The sequence below is a fragment of the Oreochromis niloticus genome, linkage group LG23, assembly GCF_001858045.2.
Source record: "Oreochromis niloticus isolate F11D_XX linkage group LG23, O_niloticus_UMD_NMBU, whole genome shotgun sequence".
In the NCBI taxonomy this organism is placed as follows: domain Eukaryota; kingdom Metazoa; phylum Chordata; class Actinopteri; order Cichliformes; family Cichlidae; genus Oreochromis; species Oreochromis niloticus.
In genome coordinates, this window is record NC_031986.2 from 30,803,583 (window position 1) to 30,815,668 (window position 12,086).

The 12,086-nt window shown below is 39.9% G+C and overlaps 1 protein-coding gene across 1 annotated transcript in view; it reads left to right on the top strand.

Annotated features, from left to right (window-relative positions):
* Window positions 1-12,086, top strand: part of slc1a7b (solute carrier family 1 member 7b) — a 47,533-nt gene that overhangs the window by 21,514 nt on the left and 13,933 nt on the right. Inside the window, exons 4-8 of the mRNA XM_003444296.5 lie at window positions 4,556-4,598; window positions 4,699-4,930; window positions 5,045-5,144; window positions 7,384-7,617; window positions 8,473-8,667. Coding sequence (XP_003444344.1) covers window positions 4,556-4,598; window positions 4,699-4,930; window positions 5,045-5,144; window positions 7,384-7,617; window positions 8,473-8,667 — 804 coding nt within the window. The remainder of the gene's footprint in view (window positions 1-4,555; window positions 4,599-4,698; window positions 4,931-5,044; window positions 5,145-7,383; window positions 7,618-8,472; window positions 8,668-12,086) is intronic.

The following is a 12,086-nucleotide window of genomic DNA, read 5'->3' on the forward strand; positions in this document are numbered from 1 at the left end:
TTTCAGACTGTTCGGATTTGTAACAAATCCCGAGAGAGGATTAAATATATTGGTTGTCTTAAACTATTCAGTTCCCGTATTCTGGGATGACTTCATTGTTGACTAAAAACCATTTAATCTTCTTTAATAGAAGATGGTACTCAGTTTCTCATAAGCAGTATCTGTAAACAGGACTATTAACTGTCACCTGGCGTACTCCGAGTCTCTGTATCTGTTTGCTTGTCTAATCCAAGCATCTGATTTCAGGCTGTTTATTTGGATGGTGAGTCTGAAGCCAGTAATCAGAGCAGTGACCTTAAAAACTCTGTCAGTAAAAACTAACTGATGGAAGTGTGGCATGTGTTTGATTTTTTGGAGTTGAAGTCTGCAGTTCCACAGTTTGACATTCAAATACAATACTAAGTGCTGCTGGTTGTGACTAGTTTCACAATCTGTTCAATAGTAGGAACACGTCCTTAGTGCTTTTGTGTAAACTATATTGAAATCTATTTTACACATTAAAACTACTGTATTCTGTTCTATTCTATTCTATTCTATTCTAGAAATTTCCTTTATGTCAAGTTGTCCAAAGCCTGGAATAGTTTGCAGCCAGTAAAATTAATAGAATTAAACAGACAGATAATAATAGAAAAAAATGTCCATACTGCCATGTTATTTTGACATTTTTGACAAAACAAAACTCACGTGTACGTAGTCTAACCAATCCAATATTACATTTCCACCTCCCCAAATGATTTGTTCATATTACTGTCTTTTCAATCATATTACATTTCAGAAAATGAACTCTCTAAAGTCTCATGTATCATTGGAAGCTAAAGTCAAGCTTCCCTTTATAAACTAAAAAATCCTCTTTGAATGAACATAAAAAATAAATGAAAGGATTTCCACATGATTAAAATGCAATTCTGTTATTCCAACTTAATGTACTTGAGTTGGACCAACGTAATTTAATTCATGATGAATCAAATTATTTACTGTAGTTGAATCCAACTTAATTTATTTAAGTTAATCCAACCCATGCAAATTAGGTTAGTTCCACAAAAATACTTAATGCTAATAGAAAGCCATTTATTAATGTGGAAATCCTTCCCGTCATTATTTTAAGACCATTTTTTGGAGTGTTCAACAAAGTCTAGAGTTTGGTTAACTAAAAAATGAATGGATTTATAAAAACTTTTACATAGTTGTCACTCCATCCATCCTATTACCTTTATTATGTTCGTGGGGGGGCTGGAGCCTATCCCAGATGTTATAGGGCAAAAGGCAGGGTACACCCTGGACAAGTCGCCAGTCTATCCCAGGGCTAACACAGAGAGACAGTCAACCATTTGCACTCACATTCACACTTATGGGTAATTTAGAATTACCAATTAATCTGACCCCACTAACTACATGTCTTTGGACTGTGGGAGGAAACCAGAGTACCCAGAGTGTCAAGAACTAAGGTTCACACGCAAAGATGGGACCCAAAAGCAAACTCAATATGAAATTCACGTGAATTATGTACAGATTTATTTCTTTAAAATAAACGATCAGGAACCACCAAGGAAACAAGAATATAACTCAAGCCGAGGAAACCGGGAACTGAAATGCCCTGGGAAGCTGTGACTGGGACCGTGGGAAGAATCAGAGTTAGGGGAGGGTGTCCATGGGAAAAATCTTAGGAGGGAGAGTTCTCTCGCATACAAAACACTTAGGACAACAGGCAGTGGATGTCTTCAACTGCCGGATGGCGACCTGGGCACAAGTGTGTAATATTAACACGGGTCAAAGAATACTTGAATAAATTCAGAGCTTAGGAGAGCAAAGTTTCCACCAAGAATGACTAACGGACTGGCGTGGAGCAGCTGTCTGCGCTGGGTCAAATAGTCCTCCTGCAATTGCCTGGGATGGAATACAGGTGCAATGCTGGTGGCCTGACCCGAGGGCACGGTCACCAAGGCAACCCAAACACTCCCCGGATACTGCTCTCACGGACCATGACACAGAGAGAACCCACGCAAGCACGGGGAGAACACGCAAACTCCACACAGAAGCAGTGCTAACCACCACCCCACCAAGCTGTCAATCAGCACTAAAAGAAAAGTAGGAAAGCTATGATTACAAGGCTTGATACAGAATTTTCTTTATATTTTTGTCCTTCACAAGTGTGTGGATGCTTTTCAGCCTCTTATAACCCCAGTGGTTTGAAATCTCATATGACCTTGTGAATTTTCGCGAGTCCGGGCAAATAGCTACTCTTCCTGGATTGTGTCATGTCATCTCAACAAGAATAGATAAAGCCACTGAATTTCATGCAGATCCTGCCTGTAGTCCTGTAGATGTAACGACCACTCAATTTCTTTTTTTTTTAGTGTATCATTATGTCCTATTCTGAATTTCTAGAAAATAAATGGCAGACCTTTGGAGTGCATCTCGTTTGAGGTTTCTAACATTAGCAGCTTTAAGCTCCAAGTCATACCACATAAATTATATCTTCTTTTGAAATTTAATATCTCCCCTTCATTTTAAAGCGGAAGCCTGCACTATTCATAGTGTATCAGTAATTCAAATGCAATTTAGGTTCATTTTGTCAAATGTGCAAGTAATTCAAATTCTAAGTAAGGGCTGAGGTAAAGTGACCTTTTTTGGGAGGTTATTGTCAGACCTGAACATTAAGCATGGTGTCTGTCTGGCAAAATCATTGTTTTTCAAGTTACTTTTTGGAAAGCCAACCCCATGCTTGCGTGAGAAGAAAGTTTAGCTTGAGCAACCAAAGGCAATTGGAAAAGGTTAAGGTGAGGTTTTGGTCAAGGTTTAAAAAACTGATGAAATTGAAACAGGACTATTACTCTAAACAACTGTGAAAATGATGTGAGTTCAAGCTTTCCAAGTCGGTGCTTCCAACTTCTGAATTGCACAACTTCAGCAACCGCAGGCAAACAATTCAATTTAGTTCGTTTAGACGAGAGCATAAATATCACTGCTTTGTATCAGACAACAGCCAAGGGTTTTTTTTTTACCCTGAAGTCATAATATGATATTCTTGTTTTTATTACGCACACTGTGTTTCAGTGTAAAAACCCAAGTTCAATTTGTTAATCTAATATTGATTTGAAAAATAGGAATGTAAATGTTTTAGAAAAAATGCTTGTTAGTACATAGTTTAATAAAGTCACAATCTTTAGTTGGGAGAACTTGGCTTTTACATTTGCCAAGGAAACCGAGCCCACTGCATGTGTAGAAAGGAGGCAGAGGAGTAGCTAAATAATAATAATAAAAGTTGCAGATTTGCCTTTCCTGTTTTGCTCTTCTTTGTTTTATTTTTGTTTTTGTTTTGTATGATGTTTTTTTTACTTATCTGTTGGCCTAAAAACAACCCTGCAGTTCATTCAAAATTCTTCATGTTTTGAAAACAAGTGGGGAGTGACAAAAGATCTCACTATTGCCAAAACTTCAAATGGAAACATTCTGTGTAAACATGAAACATTGCCGGGTTTGACTAAACAGAGGATGAGTATGAATTGTTTTATATTAAGCATACACGTAGGTTGAAAAACTACAATAATATACTGTAGTACCACTTTGTGTGAATGAAGCTGATTTTTTAAGTTTTCTTTTAATTTTGCGAATAGTTATGCAATAGGTAACGATGTATTTTTTGTTCTGGTCACAGAACACTGGATCATCTCTATATCCGCTTGAGGATATTTGATGAAGTGTGGGATTCCCTCAGGGTGTCTTTCAGAGGGTGCTTCAGGGGTACATTATTGTGGGCTGTGCTGTCCTTGTACAGCTCCAGTGAGACCTTGGCTCTAAGTTCAGCCAAGGGGTAGAGGGTGTCAATTCAGCTGTCTCAGGTTCTCACAGATGATGTGGTTCTATTTGCTTTTTTTAGTGGTGATCAGTCGATCTGGTAGAGCACAAAGAAATAAGATCACAGATACAATCAGCAGAAATGGGTTTCTTCTAAAGGGTGTTTGGGGTTTCCCTTAGCGACAGGTCCTCCACATCAAAAAGAGTCGACTGAGCTGCTTCAGGTATTTGACGATGGCTCGTTGACCTGGAGGCGGAGGTGAAGTGTTTTGGATATTTCCCCCTGGGAAAAATCCATGGGGCAAACTCCGGACACGTTGGAGAGAACAGTTCTCTTGACTTTTTGGGAATGGCTTCGCACCTTCCGGTAACAGCTGGAAGAGGTCATTGGTGAGAGGGATAATCAGCAGACAATGGACGGATGGAATAATTATGTCTCCTGACACTACCTATCGTGGAAAGATTTCATGGTTTTATTTTCTCCATTACAGGCATCTGGCCTTCATTATTGCACAGTTTCCAAATGATGATAATTTTGTCCTTGGAATCAAGGACAGTATCTGACTCCATTAGAAAAGAGGAATGGATTAATACAGTAGAGAGTTCCTTTGTGCAGATATTTCCAAAATAAGGTCACAGGAGGTCTACTGAGTTTGGTGTCTGTATGTATGCGCTGCATTGGTCAGCTCAATATTTTAGTAGCTTGCATTGTGTTCAAGCTTTTAGAATGATTCATTAAATGTATGCGCTTGCCTTGCAGCAACATGTTTCCAGCAAATCTGGTCCAGGCCACATTTCAGCAGGTATGACCTCTGATGACACAAACTGCAGTTTCAGATACAAAGGTTTACATTTTGTAGGACTTCTTTTTTAAGAACAACTCTTTCTGTTCCCTGGCAACAGTATCGAACAAGCAGCGAGTACATAGTGAAGCCCAGACCGACAGTGCGTCAGGCCCAGGCAGAGTCCACCACACGGCGGGCACTCGTCTACGGTATTCAGGACGACAACGGAACCGACATCCAGAATTTTGCTCTTGACCTGACTCCGCCCCCTGATGTTCTCATACGGACACGAGAAGGAACAAGTGATGGAATGAACGTCCTTGGAATTGTTATTTTTTCAGCCACCATGGGTAAAAACATGCATTGTTCTTATCTGACATTTCTTGAATAGGTCTTGCCTGAAATAAAGAAATTTAAATGATTTTATCCATCATTGTTTCAGAGGTTTTTCTTTGTTTTCACAGGTATTATGTTAGGAAGGATGGGGCCAAATGGCAGTGCCTTGGTAAACTTCTGCCAGAGCCTGAATGAAGCTGTTCTTAGGATTGTCGCCATTGTTATATGGTAATTGTAAAGTATTATTTTTTCTACTTGAAAAAGCTATGAAAGAATTTTCTAAGAAACCTAACCAACATAAGCCGTTTAGACAAGAACTCTACGTATTATCAGCAGAATCAGGTTGAGACATGGTTAACCTTTCTTTCACTTTCTATATTGGATGATTCAAAGTGAGAATGAGTCTGAGTGCAAATAGCAAGTTATTATTAGCTAATTACAAAGGAATATCGAAGTAAATCATTTTCAGAGAAACTGTTTTATTAAAAAAAAACCTGAGAGAGCTGAACTGCCTTATAGTCAGGATGTTATTGTTTGGAGGATCTTATTCTGTGATTAGAACATGTTTACAGAGCCACAGCATCTTATACAGTCCCAATCAAAAGTTTAAGACCACTTGAAAACATGGCAAAAAATCATATTTTGCATGGTTGGAGCTTCAACATGCAACTAGAAGAAATGGGAGTGAGACAAGACTTTTTTTTAAGTATGCAATTTATTGAAAACAACACTTAAACTGAAACAGGTTGATTTACAGCTGATCAAAAGTTTAGGACCACACCCCCCCAAAAAAACCCGTAAACCCCCCCAAACCAGAAATCAAAGTTCCAAACATGAACTCAGTAATTAGTAGCTCCACCATTATTGTTGATCACTGTTGATCAAATTCGTTGCAGCATGCTTGATGCAAGCGTTTCCATGAATGAGGGGAGGGGAACATTTCTCCAAGTGGTGAAGATGGCCCAATCTACTGTCTGGAACTGTTGTCCATTTTTGTAAACTTCCCTTGCCATCCATCCCCAAAGGTACTCAATTGGATTTAGATCAGGGGAACACGCAGGATAAGAGTGATGTTAATCTCCTGGAAGAAGTCCCTTGTCCTGAAGGCATTGTGTATTGTGTAGCATTGTCCTGTTAAAAAACTCAGTCGTTACTACAGATGAGGGCCCTCAGTCATGAAGGATGCTCTCTGCAACATCTGGACATAGCCAGTGGTCGTTTGACGCCCCTGCACCTCCTGAAGCTCCATTGTTCCACTGAAGGAAAAAGTACCCCAGACCATTATGGCGTCCCCTCCACTGTGGCACATAGAAAACATCTCAGGTGGGATCTGCTTGTCATGCCAGTAACGTTGGAAACCATCAGAACCATTAAGGTTACATTTTTTCTCTACAGTATTTTTCTCTTCTTCCACCTTTCAATGTCCCATGTTTGGAGCTCTCTTGCAAACGGTCAGTTCTGTGGCGTTCAAGGAGATGAAGCCTTTAAAGCCGTTTTTTGTTTTCGAAGCCCTTCAGTCTCAGATGCCCTCTGATGGTTATGGGGCTGCAGTCAGAACCAGTAACGGCCTTAATTTGGGTCAAGGATCGTCCAGTGTCTTGATTGACAGCCAATTGGATCCTCCGGCTCAGTGCTGGGGAAGTTTTGGGGGATCTTCCAGAATCATTTAAAAAATTAGAAATTACTCCCTTACTGCGTTCCACCTCAGCAGCGATGGTGCACTGTGAGAAACTCTGCTTATGCAGTTCAACATCAGAAGGTCATGACAGTGTGACTACCTGACAGAAAATGACAATGAATCCAAATTTTTGCCAAGATTTGGGCTTTTAAAGGCATGTGGTCCTAAACTTTTAATCAGCTGCAAAACAGCCTGTTTCAGTTTAAGCGTTGTTTTCAATAAATTGCATGCTCAAAAAATGTTTTGAAATGTCTCACTCCCATTTCTTCTTGTTGCATGTTGAAGCTCTACGCTATACTTGAAACCTTGTTAAGATCCAACCATGCAAAATAAAAAATTTTGCAATTTTTCAAGTGGTCTTAAACTTTTGATCTTGACTGTATATGCACATTAATAAATATTAAAAATGTGTCAGTCTAATATTTACACATTAAGTGGGATTAATTCCACTATTATAATCTGGTCATTTTTTCCTAGTATGTTATGTTATGTGTATCCAGGTATATTGCAATTTAATATTTTTTCAGAGCAAGAAAAAATAAAGGATTTAGTCTTAGACAATCCTGTCACTCTTACTTTTAAAGCTCAATCGCTAAAAATAACTACCTCTATCCTTCTTGACAGACTGCCCGCATATGTTCACATGCCCCTAATCTAATTATTTAAAAAAAAAGGACATTGTTGCTTCTTAGTGTAAAACTCTGAGTATGGCTTCTTTTCTCCCATCATCCCAGAAAATCTAAGACTTATAACTGCCATCTTGACACTTGATTGTCTTCATCTCCTCAGGTATTTTCCATTTGGTATTGTTTTCCTGGTGGCTGGAAAGATCCTGGAAATGAGTGATCCCTCAGCCATGGGGAAGAAGCTCGGTTTCTATGCCGTCACTGTGGTGTTTGGTTTAGTGCTGCACGGCTTGTTTATCCTGCCTGCTATGTACTTCTTCATCACCAAAAAGAGTCCCATTGTTTACATACGGGGAATCCTGCAAGCCCTGCTCATTGCACTGGCAACCTCCTCCAGGTAAAGAAACTTATTATAGAGAGAATGAATGTGTTACAAAAGGAAAACATCAGTAACTCATTTTATCATCTCATTTGTGAGTCAAAATAAAACATCCCAGAGTCTTAACAACACTTATTCTTTTCTTCCTTTTTACTGGAACGTTACTGTGAAAAATCTCAAAGGGCTGTTGGCTGATCAGAAAACATCTGGTGTGTGGGAAGAGAGGGGAAAGTAAAAGACTATTCCACGTGTCTTTAAACAGGCTCCACTGATGCTTGTGTATCATGTGTGCATGCTGACAGATCATATTCTATAAAGCAAACAAGCTTTAGTTTTAATTTAGATGACCATGTCAGTGTTTTCGCATGTATTTAGCCAAGCTACACTGGCAGAGATTGTGTTTGCTGTGGTAGATCTGTGACTGCCTTCATTTGTATCTCGTGTGTAAAAGAATGAAAACAAGTGGTAGGTAGGGAAGCTCTAAAGTGAAAAACACAACAGTATACTTTAGAAAATGCACCTCAACAATATGTGATTTGACATAAACTGGTTAAACCCCTCCAAAAGCATTCCCATGGTCTATTAATGTTGACATTTTAAACAAATCATTCCTTGTTGCATAAGCAGACTGACAAAGACTGGGTTCTTCTGAGGTCTTTGAGGTCAGAGTGGCTTCATCACGTATGCATGTGTTTGCTAGACTCAGATTAGTAAAAAGCATCTGCTGCATGCTGTCATGCAAAGCATTACTATTCTTAGTCAGCATGAATGAACAGATTGTATTTGTTTGCATGCATGCCTGAGAGAAATTAGGAGGCTTCATATTTATTTTTTATTAACTGTCCTCTCTGTCTTTTTCTTCGTTTTCCTCAGCTCAGCCACTTTGCCTATAACCTTCAAGTGCCTCTTAGAGAACAACCACATTGACCGTCGCATCATCCGTTTCGTGCTACCCGTGGGTGCAACCATCAATATGGACGGCACCGCTCTCTATGAGGCTGTTGCAGCGATATTCATTGCACAAGTTAATAATTATGAGCTGGACTTTGGTCAGATCATCACCATCAGGTCAGTAAAGCTTTTTTAAATGTAATTTTATTTTACTTTATTTATTTATTTATTTTGACAAAGCCATGTAAGTATCATTGAATATTTTAAGTCATTCATATGCTGTACATTAATCACGCTGGAAGTCCTGTTCTGATCAGAGGGCTGCACTAACTCTAACTTGCACCGAGAGCAAGCATCACCTTCTGTGTCAAACTGAACCGCCTTTCATGTCAAGGATCATCACTGGTGGTTAGACCTCGGTGTCAGGCTCCAACTTAAAGACCGAACAGCAGGTTTCAATTGAAGGGCTTGCAGTGTCCAAAACAGAAGGTATTTATCTTGCAGTGTGCCTCGAATTTGTTCGGGAGGTGGTGAAGAGATTTAGTGTACCATCCTGAGTTTTCTGAGGAAAAACATTCGCTACAAACCACCTGAACTGTGATATGTAAAATCGTGTACACACTGAAGATGCGGGAGTGTGTTTTTGCCACATCAACACAATGCTCATCACCACAACACCCTGTTCATCAGATTTGTCTCTCAGGGACTTCTTTTCCTTTCACAAAATAAAATTGCAGTTGAAGAGTTTCAATTTTAGACAGTTGTCAGCAGCTGAAATCTGTTTATAATGCTGCTTTATGTTTTTGTGTTGAAGCTGAAAAAATGTTTGAAAGCCCATCCCAGTGATTCACTGTTGCAGCAGAGAGCTGCTCAAGCACAGCAATGGATGCACATAAAAGAATGGCTCATCATGCTGATCATCACAGAGACTCAAGCTTGAGAAAGAATACGCTGATGAATGTATTATTGTGCCTGCTGGTGTGAATGACAGCCAGACCTCAGGCCTCGCTGAACTGAGAGGCTGCAACTCCTGAAGGGACTTTTTCAATAAATTTTTCCAGTATAATCAATCAACTACAGCAAACTATGGGCTAAAAACTAAGCTCAGTAGCCACACATGTAGTTTTAATTGTTTATCATATCAAACTAATATGTGTAAAATTGCAAACTGCATCTGTTTGATGCTCACAGTGGACATTGCTGTTGCTGGTTTTGGAGCTTTAGAAGGGAAATGTAGACTTCTACCAACAAATCTATTGAAGCATACCGATGCCTTCAAGATTAAAACAAAAAAAGAAGAAGAAGTAGATAAAATAATGTTAAGCCCCGTTTAACCACTACTTATAAACACTATTTCTGTGTGGGAAACAACATCTACTGGTGTTGAACATGCAGAGGTGGCTTGCTGGAAGACAGATGTGGAAAAATAAATCACAGAAAACAAAGAAGGGCTTATAACAGATGGAAATAAATAAAAATAACAAATAAATGACCTGCTGGCATTACTTGAGAAAATAAATATAATAAAGGAGATGAAGTAAACCCACACTCTGATACATTTTCTCAGTCAAGTGTCTCATTTCCCTGCGGACTCTGCTGGTGATAAGAAAAAAGTACTACAGAGAACTACAGTGAATCTTTGATCAGGCTCCCATGGTCTGGTTGACAAAATGCTAATGGAGGATACTGTCTTTCTGAGATTCTTTAGAAAAAGCAAAGAAAAGTAGAACTTTTCTCAAATTCAGTATTAGTGTAAGAGGCTGGCCCTGCAGATGCAAATGTATGGAGGACAGAGGAGAGAGGAGGCTTCTGTAGGAACTATAATCAAGGATGCACAGATGTATCTTTTGCTGAAGTGTCTTTACCTTCAACTCTTTTTCACATTGTGTAATGTTGTGAAAATAATTAAGTGGCTGTAAAGAAAAAAATAAAAAATGCCATGGGCACTGTTACCCCTGTGTACACCTATATATGGGCTATAATAAAATTATTTATGACGCAGGTGTATAATACATCGTGTTTAATTGGTTTTCATTGCTTTAAAATCCATCCATCCATCCATCCATTCGCTTCCGCTGATCCTTTCCAGGGTCGCGGGGGGCGCTGGAGCCTATCCCAGCTGTCATAGGGCGAGAGGCGGGGTACACCCTGGACAGGTCGCCAGTCTGTCGCAGGGATGAGGCTCCAAATGCCTGCTTCCTTGACTCCTCTGTCCTTGTGTTTTCTCCTTGCCTCCTCTGCTCAGATCTGTGGTAGAAGGAACTAACATGTGAAAACTGAAAACTTTGTAAATCTCTGCATGAGAACCAGTTTTTCCATAAAAAATGAGAAAAATTGACAAGTGGAGGACAAAGGAAGGCTGTTATTAGCCAGAGTACGCTTTTATACATGTAGTATAAACATAACAGCTTATCTCACTGAAGAGCTATGTGGCCTCAATAAACCAGTATATTCCCGGGATATCATGGTTGAGCTTCTGACCCTAACTCCCATTTCATCATTTCACCCCAGACTGTGGTGTAGTGAGTTGTGGGATCATCTCTTCGTCAAACTGCATCCAGATATCCGATGTGCCAACATTTTACACCAGATAAGAGGTGTTAGGGTTCAATGTTGAGAGAAGAATCCATAAATAACCACAGATCCGGTCCGGTGTGCAATTAGACAGTATTTTAATAAACACATGTGTGAGTCCGACCGCTGTGCAGATTTCAGCGTCGAACTGAACTTACAATCATTAGACAAGGTTTTATAGGGGTAGGACAACAAAGCCCCCTCTTTTGCAAAACAGACAATAGTACAGCTTACGTCAATCCAAACCACAAAATGTTCCATGAACTTTAACATAGCTTTAAAGAACATTGTCTTCGGGTCGGTGCTTCCCCTCAGCTCGTCTTTGCTGTCGCTCGTCTGGTGCACTTCCTCTAAGTACGTCGGCACACATCTTCACTTCTGCCCTACCAAAATAGATCTACCATGGTGTGTATGTGTGTGTGCGTGCACGTGCGAGGCGCGTGCATGCTGTGTACTGCGTACGTGTCATGACCTCTCACTATTTGTCTGTCTGTACGTGTAGAGTTTGCATCTGCTTTCTGAACCTTAGTTGACCTCAACTTAAGCAACCAACCAGGCTAAGGCCATCCTGTGTGTAATGATCTTGACTTATATGTAAAATATATAACAACTGTTTCAGTCTACCACAACTACTTAAGGCTTAATCCGCAATAAATGCATAATAAACACCCTGCTCTTCACTTGCACTCACTCTGCTTTCGGTTTCACTTCTGCAAAAGCATGTAACTTCCTGTCCCTGCAGTCAGCTTCTCACCCACTGAAACGGTAATGATGATTATAAAAATAGCAGCAAATAATAGCAGGAAAATATTTCTATTCCCCACACTCCCACTCTCGACCTCTGGACCACCAGAGGTCGCAATACATTATGTTGGGTCACTCCTTGGCCCATTCAGCTGCTTCCCTGTCCACCCCTGACGTCATGGACATTAGGATCACTTTTCCCACTCTGACCCTCTCTCGGCATTCTGTGATTTAGCGAACCAGACAACCCCATGTCATCTAGATGGTCTTAATAATAA